Source organism: Dendronephthya gigantea, unplaced genomic scaffold, assembly GCF_004324835.1.
Source record: "Dendronephthya gigantea isolate DGI-Jeju-01 unplaced genomic scaffold, DenGig_1.0 000819F, whole genome shotgun sequence".
Classification (NCBI taxonomy): domain Eukaryota; kingdom Metazoa; phylum Cnidaria; class Anthozoa; order Malacalcyonacea; family Nephtheidae; genus Dendronephthya; species Dendronephthya gigantea.
The window spans coordinates 12,389-22,226 of NW_021163829.1; the positions used below are offsets into that span (position 1 = coordinate 12,389).

The 9,838-nt window shown below is 35.0% G+C and overlaps 1 protein-coding gene across 1 annotated transcript; it reads left to right on the plus strand.

The window, feature by feature from the left end:
• The first annotated feature begins 266 nt into the window (after positions 1–266).
• LOC114544504 (low-density lipoprotein receptor-related protein 4-like) lies at positions 267–8,263 on the plus strand. Its single transcript, XM_028563124.1, has 3 exons — positions 267–582; positions 3,383–3,761; positions 7,595–8,263. Exons 1-3 carry the CDS (start codon positions 267–269, stop codon positions 7,728–7,730), a joined length of 831 nt encoding a protein of 276 aa, XP_028418925.1. The 3' UTR covers positions 7,731–8,263.
• The last annotated feature ends 1,575 nt before the right edge of the window (positions 8,264–9,838 follow it).

Consider the following 9,838-nt stretch of genomic DNA (forward strand, 5'->3'; position numbering starts at 1 on the left):
ATAACAAACGATGACCAATTGCAACGTCGATTTGGCGTTCTTCTGCCGCAGGTTCAGGGATTATTTATTAAAAACAATCTGCATCACTGAGGGGGAGGGAGGACTTATTGATTTTTTGAAAGGAGGAATCTAACTGCCACTGTGATCGCGAGTATAATAGTGCTGGTGGAATTGCAGCTGTCATTAGTCAACCGTCAATTATTCATTTGTTTAGATCTAATTATCTGGCAAAATAAACAGAAATTATTGAAATCCTTTCAACCAAAATGTTGTTTGCTTTAACGATCTTGATTCACTTTGGTGGAAATCTGATCAATTGCAATGAAGATATTCCCATTTGTGACGAGCAATTAAAACAACTGAAAGAAGACGTGAAAGACTGGGAAAAGAGATGTGTGAATGAAAGTCTGGAAAACTTGGATGAAATGGAACGATATTTTACTGAAAGTCAACGATCTGACAATGAAACTCAACGATATTTCAATGAACGTCGACGTGAGAATAATTCCTCTGGTTGCACAGCAGAAAAAGAATATCTCCAGGAGAGAATGCGTATGCACTCAGAGATGTGCTTCTATGACGGTAAGCTAAACCATTCTTTAATTTTTGCAGTGTAAGTGTAAATCTCTTTTTCGTATTAAATTATTATAAAAAAACGGTTGCCGTCAGTAAATCATTCTTTACCTACCAAACTATACATGCAGTCGTGTTTAAAATTAGAACATTTTATAACTTGTTCGACTTGTAGTCACACCCACCAAATTTTTCATTTTCGGTAACCATTTTGCTTTATCTCATGACTTATTTCACCCAAGCTGCATGTGTAGAAGCAAAAGCTTTGTGTAAAAGCAAAGCTTGTAGTTAATTACTCCGTAGTTGTCTGAACGCTTTACGGGATTCGCTGACCAGAGATGGTATATGATGTGTACTTTCATGCAATTGTCCTTTGGAACTGGCGTCAAAGAGCGTAAATCCACAAAATTTCTTCCTGCTCAATATTTGCTGTTCATGATCTGGTCAGGAAGTGAGGACATAAATCTCAGCGAAAATAGTATCAGGGGGACTCAAGGGAGTACAAAAACATTGGGGACGATTTCCCGTACATACCTATGAGTGATGGAAATTCACCTTTGCGCATTTTGCTTGATCTATCCAAAACGTATAAAAAATTGCTGAATTTGAAAGATTATTACGATAAATGGGTCTTTGTTAATATGCGGCCGGAAGTATATGTGAATCAGTCACTGGTAAGTGTTGAAATTTTGCGACTTTGTCGAGGTGTTTTTGCGAGCTTTTTCGGCCTGGATATACACAAACACCATCTATTAAGGTGGTCCACTGCAAATTGTGATTGTGGTACTTGTATAGAATCATTACTATGCAATATTGTGTTGTGCTTATGACACATTTAGAATCTAAACGTTATGAACAAGAAACATTGCCAAATAGACTTAATTACTCAATGTTGAATTGAAATAGAGCATACAATTTTAATTTTAAAAATGATCATGTGAACTTTCCCAACCTGTAAAATGCTAAAAGAATAAATATGGGAGCTTTTCAATGTAACAAATATAATGAAAGATTGATAATGGAACTAAAGATGAAGTTTTGTGGTTTTTTAAGAATATTTCTATGCAGTGTGCTTGTATGTAAAGATTAGAAGGAGTAATGAAAAGTCATTGTTATGAAAAATTTACAAAGAGAGTTGTAATATAATTTGGAATAATTTTATATATAAAAATAACATGAAAAAGGGTATTAAATGTTTTCATAGTGGTCCTTATGGTAAAATTGAATTCAGTAACACACAGATGGTATATTTGCTGCAAATTGTGTACTGCAATATAAGGCATGGACAAGACATTATAGTTATCAAGGTTCCTTAATAACTTCAGGGTCAAGGATGTATTTAGAGCTGATGAACAGAAATATTTTTGCAACTCAAGCATTGCTTTATTTCCAACTTGAAGTTGAAACTACAATGTCAGCAGGGTATTGCACAGAAGATATTATTAATTTGGAACATTTGGTAACAATAAACATCATTACCATTGAAGTAACAATAAACAATACTATCATGATTCTGCCTTTAATAGAATGAAAACAAAAATAATCACCAGACAGTTTCAAATCCCTTTTTTTGATTGGGGAGAATGTTATCCTTTTTATTACATGTAAATGAATATCAAATATTAAAAGACTTTAGTGACATTGTGAGACAACTATTTAAATTCAACAGAAATAGCTGTTTTAAAATTATGTGTTTGCTTGATATCTATCAGTATCAACAGATATTCAACAGAAATAGCTGTTTTAAAATTATGTGTTGGCTTGATATCTATCAGTATCAACAGGTATTCAACAGAATAGCTGTTTTAAAATTATGTGTTGGCTATGATCTCGACATGTCTCGGGTCCACAAAACATTATGTTTCCTTCGTTCGCAGTAAATAAGTGTTAATTATTTTATTGGTATTAAGTGCATATGGTTAAAAATGTACAGCCATGCTTTTTACCTTAGAATTTAAACTAAGTTTGCCTCAACTATATTTGATTAAAATCAAGCATTAGGCTATATAACTACAGGCTAATAATAATTAATGCCTAATGGTATTATTACTGTACGCATTGTTTAGTCAGAACCAGAGTCTGTCTAAACAATCGCAAGCACACAGGATTGTAACCTTAAACTTATTTGGCTGTATATCCTCTTGAGTATATTAAAAAAGGTTTCCCAAAAAATATAATAACTTCAATGTTGCAGTAAATTCACCGTAACCAGCTATGAACTGACATATGACACCACGCGAAGGATATTTTAACAGTGTTGCCGTTGGTCAACCGCACGAGCTATCAAGTTACATATTATCTCTCCCATATCATACTAAAAATCATAGATCTTCGTATTTTGGTTAAAATTTTCCCATCTTAGTGCTTTAAATATCGACACAAAAATCAAGTTAATAGATGGTGTTTGTGTAAATCCAGGGGTGCAAACAGCTCGCAAAAAACCTCAACAAAGAGGCAAATTTTACACTTACCGGTCTCTGATTCACAAATACTTCCAGCCACATATCAACCAAAACCCATTTATCCTTAATAATCTTTGAAATTGAGCAATTTTTTAATTGTTTTGGATAAATCGAGCAAAATGTGCAAATGTAAATTTTCCTCACTCATTATAGATTTGTATGGAAAACACGCTGGCCGCGCGCTCGCCCCAATGTTTTTGACAAATAAATTTGGATCGAATTTTAAAATTTATCCAGCGAACAATCACAGAAAGCAGCACATTTCTGCATTAGTTTTTTCCGTTTATAACCATGCAAACCTGTACATTAATACGCAGTATTTCACTTCAGCTGTAATCTTTTTGCAGGACCTTATCCTGAGCAATATATGTTTTTGGCGAAGGACACTGCAATCTTGGCTGTCGATTTAACGACGCTGGATGCGACAGTCGTCGTAGGTGGAAAAAGAAATATATGGACGCTGGACATTGACATGAAAAATAAGAAAATATATTTTGCGGAATTGGATAAAGAGATTCGTCGGGCAAATTATGATGGAACTTCTGAAGAAATCGTTGTGAAGGATGCTAAGACACGGAGATTAACAATTGATTGGATAGGACGTCGTATATTCTGGAGTGATTGGAGGAAGAATATCATTAACGTGGCGACTTTAGATGGTAAAGACAGCAGAACGCTGATTAAAACTCTCGAGCCTTTGGATATAGCAATTGACCCCATCGAAGGGTGAGTGTTTCATAAATTGAGAAGTAATCGCAACAAGAGCTAATTATTGAGTTCAATTTAAGAAAAATATTATCAGCATAAATTCAGATTTGTAAGAAAGATTTTTGCGACGTAAGTAACTATATTTTTCGGATTTTGTTTTTTTCGATTTGTTTTGATTTTTGAAAATGAATTCGTTCTTCTTGATTATTGTTCAGTTTTCATGACTTGTCAGATGCTTTTTCGCATTGCCGAATCTGCCTTAACGGGTAAAATAAATCCTTCATATCTGTTCTTCAGTGCATGCTATGTAGAATGATAATTTTAATTTACAGTTTGATTCAGCTCATAACTCTACCTATTGAAGTGCTGTAAAAACACTGTAAAACAGATGGGTCTAAATAACCCATTTCCAGTTGTTGTTCTAACTCATACTTTTAAGTTAAAATAACCAAACAAAAAGAGTTGTTATTAATTGGATGCATCTAGGACAAATTAATAATTTAAACCCGAAATAATTAGTTGAAATGACCTTTCAGATTTCAACCACAAAAAATCTCACAATACTATTCAAATATAAATATACCGGATGTAATATACACCAATTTATACCATCCAAGAAAATATTCTCAATTAAATTGTTAAATTGTTAAAATATTCTGCAACTAGAAACTCATTGTGTTCAATATTCACTGTGTTAGGTCCACATTCTTACTTTATTTTCTTCATTAAATTTATAATATGCAGACAGTTAACAAGTCACTGTATTATTCAAAATGTTCCTACTTATAACTTAGCAATAAATACTCCTTCCGTCATGCATCAGCATCATTGAATTAATGTCAACCAATGTATCAATAATCAGAATTTTTGTTGATGCACATTTTTCGATCTTTTTTGTAAAATATCCTGCTACATCTGTGGGAAAAATTGTAGAGGCTTTAAGCACTATAATTAATTACAACTTCTTCAGTAACACACACTCATGCATAGATTATTTGAATTCTGATTTTAGCATTTGGAAAAATTATCTCGTGGAAAAGAACTATTTTGACTTTACATAATGTTAATTATGGCATGAACAAAAAATTATCACAAAATGCATGTACTTACATTTAAATTTCCCAAACCAAAGGTCCCCAATTTGACTTCAAGTTGTTTTCCTTTTATGATGATCAATTTCATATGTATGATGACCATCTGTTCACATCATCTATAAAATATATATAACAGTAATGATAATGATTTGTTAAAAGTATTTCCACATATATGACTTTTTGCCTTCTAAAACTAACTATTTACAATATAATAAATAAGTATCTAATTAAGAAGTTAATTGAGCAATTAAGAAGTACAATATATAAAAGATTCCCTTATTCAAGGCAAGCTTTAGCTTTTGCAAGCCAGGCAGTTTTAACTGTGTTAACAAACATTGAGAAATGTTCAATTTTTTTAATGTCAATAAGAAGCCAATAAAAGTCTTTGCAGCTATATCTTAATAAAAGGTGCCAGGTTCCTTAACTGGAATATAAATTGTAGGTGCAGCAGCATATCTTAAATTGTAAGTATTAACAACATAAAGTTGCAATTTAAAATGCTCAGATATGGTCACATTATACAATGAATTATGAACAAGCTTGAGAAGATTTAACTCTCTTCTTTCATACACAGGCAACCATCTTAATTTAAGAATTTTTTTGTATTTACATATTTACCAAGTACCAAAGCTGCGCATGCATTGTCATGCAAACATTGTAGACATTTTACCTGGTAATCAGGCAAGAGGGTGGGAATTATAACTTAACGTCAGTCAATTAATTAGTCATTATTTCAACATACCTATAACAATTTTCTACAAGATTACTGGACATAAAACAGGAATATAGCAATAATTGATTAATATTTTCTCATTAGTAGAGGTTATTGATGTGTCTGCAAACATATTTGAAATGTATCGCCATTGGCAGAATATACTAGAAAGATAACACACCTTAATTGTCCATCCTCAGTGATTTACTTTTTCATATCATTTACAATCAAATGTCAGTTGTCAGGGATTCTTGAGTCTTGATAGCTAGCTCTGCTTTTAACAGCTAAAAACAGTAAATAATGTTGTAATATATTTCTCATTGGTAACAAATAATTCTTGACAACTCAATGGTGGGCCCAACAAGGTTCTGGGTACAGAATTTAAACATATGCATGGTATGCATTAGAATTTAAACATATGCCTATGGTTGAATTGAAGTGCAGTAACATTTCAACAATCACCTAAGTGCCAAGGATTATACTCTTGTCAGATCATATGAGCCGTTGTAGGATTTAAATCATTTGATCGGAAGCGATAGAGGACAACAGACCAATGAGAGCAAGCCACTGGCCTGAATATTGATGCGCTAAATTAAAAAAAAATCAGTCTGCTAGAAATTATTTAACTTCAACCGTAATTTTACCTGCATTTGTTTTATAGTATGTATCTTCATAGTACAGGCAGAAACAAGCTTATGGTCTAATTAAACAGAGGAAAGTAATCTTCCTAGAACATATCAATATAGAAAATCATTAATAGTATATGTGTAGCGTCGACATACTTTCGAATTTATCAAATTGTCCAGATTTTTTTTACTTTAAGGCGATGAAGTAAAATAACGATTCTTTAGCAATATGTGTATTTTATGAGATAATAAATTGAATTATTGAAAATTAAACGAGATTTACCTTGTTACCTTAAGTTGAAGTTTGATGATAATTCTACCAAACCGTGGTTGCATCCTCCCGTTTTATTTAAATATGTGACGCCTGTTGTATTATCTGATTGAATTCGGATATGCGTTTCACAGGTGCTATCAAGAAGTGATGTTAACACAAACTTTATCGCCAGAAGTTCTAAAACGTTAATATGAATTTCATTTCGTGTGCGGACCACAGCCATTGTGTCCTAGTTTCGTTAACAACGGCTCCCCAACCTATATGTGAGGCATCAGTTGTCATACTCAAATGAGCCGGGATACCATGATCAATAATCCTAGATGCAGTTGGTAGGGAAGATACCCAGCACTTAATTTCATCAATACTGGCCTGTGATAGACACCATAATTTTTGTTTAAAATCCCCGTGTGAGTGTCCTAATGCTAGGGTCTTATCACGCTCTAGTGCTCTATAGTATAACGGTACAAATTCAACTCCAGGGAATGTAGAGACAACAGTTCCAATAATAGAAGCTAACTGTCGAATGGTAACTTCGTGAAACTTTGATAATTGTACACAAAGAGCGGTAATTTTATAATTTTCTTGGTCGTGAGCAAAACAGTCATGGTAGTGGAGTATAATAAAAATCCCCAAAACACCAAAGTTTGCGTTGGTTGAAATACCGACTTAGAATGATTTGGTACAAACCCTAGTTGGTCAAATAACTGAGCTGCATTAAAAGTAACATCTTTGCACAACCGAAGAGAATCTTCAATGTAAATGGAGTCATGAATGTAACCGAGACAAGAGTGACCAAATTTTGATCACAGTGTGTTCAATAGTCGCATCGCTGAAGCAGTAGATTGATAAAGTTTCCTCTCCAAGATAATTTAAGGTATTTTCTATCGGACCGTATTATGGGCACAGAATAGTAAGCGTGGCGTAAATCAATGGTATGCATGAAAACACGGAGTCTAAGTTACGGAGTCCCGGAGTACGGAGTCCCGGAGTGAAGTGTCCAAAACTTTAAAACACGGAGTGGTAAAAACACGGAGTCGACGTAAAAACACGGAGTCCACGTAAAAACACGGAGTCCACGTAAAAACACGGAGTCCACGTAAAAACACGGTTTTTACTCAATATTTTTATTTTATATGTGGTTGCAGGTATTCAGATCCTGTGGAGATGGCTATCCCCTCATTGCAGGGGTGTTGGAGGGTGCCTTTGGAAGATGAGATGATTGGCAATGTGGCAATGATGATGATCATTTTCCCCGGCACGCTCCCAAGCCGCGCTTTATAATTTCACTAACGGGAATACACGTGGGATTGAATACCACCCTTTCTCACAAAATCACCACACATTGGGGATGTTTTATGGAACCAATCAATTCAGAGAACAGGAACCAATCGATTCAGGGATTAGCCCCCAATAGCAAACCAACAGCCCACTACATACGGATAAACAGAATGCTCATACATATTTGGACTTCATCATCATCGCCGATCTCACCACGAATTCACGTCACACAATTTCCGCTCATTACCACAAATCACATATGCGAGCACGTCGTTCCAAGACCTGCTAGCGGGTTAGAAACGTGCTTTCCCTAGTTATGCTTGGAGTCTGATGAAACGTAACTACAGTTTTCAACGAAAAACAAACGAAAGGGACTTGACCAGAATGGCAATAACCGGCATTCATTCCGGCCAAGGCATCTCATGCGTTTCCATATTGCACCCGGGTTTTTCCAAACAACAAACACATATTCGTAGCATTTCAACCATTTTCAAACCGTGTTTTTACGTGGACTCCGTGTTTTTACGTGGACTCCGTGTTTTTACGTGGACTCCGTGTTTTTACGTCGACTCCGTGTTTTTACGTCGACTCCGTGTTTTTACGTCGACTCCGTGTTTTTACGTCGACTCCGTGTTTTTACCACTCCGTGTTTTAAAGTTTTGGACACTTCACTCCGGGACTCCGTACTCCGGGACTCCGTACTCCGGAACTCCGACTTCGTGTTTTCATGCATACCTAAATCAATAGCGGTCAACAAGGGCAGATTTCGTTCTAAGCCAATCAGCGCGTTTGTTGACATTTTTGCTCTCCGCCAATCAGAATGCTTGAAAATAAAAATTGTAAACAAAAGGAGCGAGAAAATATTGCCGTATTCTAACGCATCCGTGAGCCAGAATATTTACTTTTTATATTCGAAACCGAAAGAATGCAATAAAACATAAATATATCTTGAATTTTGCCGTGGGGTTTTTTAAATTTCAAAACATAACGTGAAATATCGACGTTTGAATTACTGCAATGATGGCGCGCTATGGCTGCAATATATCGTTAAACCCGATAAATTATTTGGGGAATAATGTCGGTTTCTTCTCAGGATTCTCCTTTCCGTCTCATGTTTTCATTTCAGTTCTGGATAATGCTACTTGGAATGAGTTGGATCTTTGGGACAATGAAAACACCATGATATAAATAATAACCATTGTTCGGAGCTTGCTAAGATGTTTTTTTACGCTCAGTGGACATTCTGTCAGAACATATGGCATTGTTTATGCTATAGTAGAGATTCACAGCACCAGCATCCCTGCATGTCACCTCAAAGGCATTGGGATCCATTTTTGGTTGGGAAAAATTGTCAATGTGATTTTTTTAAGATCATCACTGAAATTGGGGCAAAATGATGCTTTCTTGAGCAGTGAAGAATAATCATCTGCAGAGAGAAATACACTGTCAACTCTTTAGCACTCTTTGTCTGCAACATCCAATATCTTTTCTGTATAATTGCTGCATGGGTGAACTTTAAAGTTATTGTTGTTGTGTCACTTGTTTGGCGCTGTATGATGCTTCTTGGTTAAGTGCTTGATCTTCTACATTATGTTGACTTTCAGCAACCTTATCAGTGGCTACAATTATATCACCGGCCTGGCTATTAGATTGTTCTTGCTTCTCATTCGATTTTTGGCTGGATTCAAGGTGATGAATGGATGCATATAGTACCAGTACATTCAGGATTAACATGCATCTGCAGCAGAGTATAGTAAAGTACAGTAAGTTAGCTATAATTATATTAATTTACCATAATTAACATGTTGGAGGGTGGAAGGGAGGTGTATAGGATTACTTATGTAATTTTATATTATAATGAATGTAACTCTCAATTTAATTATAATACATCTGGAGGTAGTGCCCATTCCTGGGTACCATGCCATTATGCCAATTTCATTTAGAAGCATTGTGTGAAGCCTAGGCACCAGAAAAAGTGCCAGCACAATTGCTGGGCACTCAATCAGAACACAGCCTTTATTCCTCAAACTTCATCTGAATGCCTAATCTTATATTGTGATCTATGATCAAGTAAATTGTAAATTATTTGTGATGCTACTAATTGTAACCTA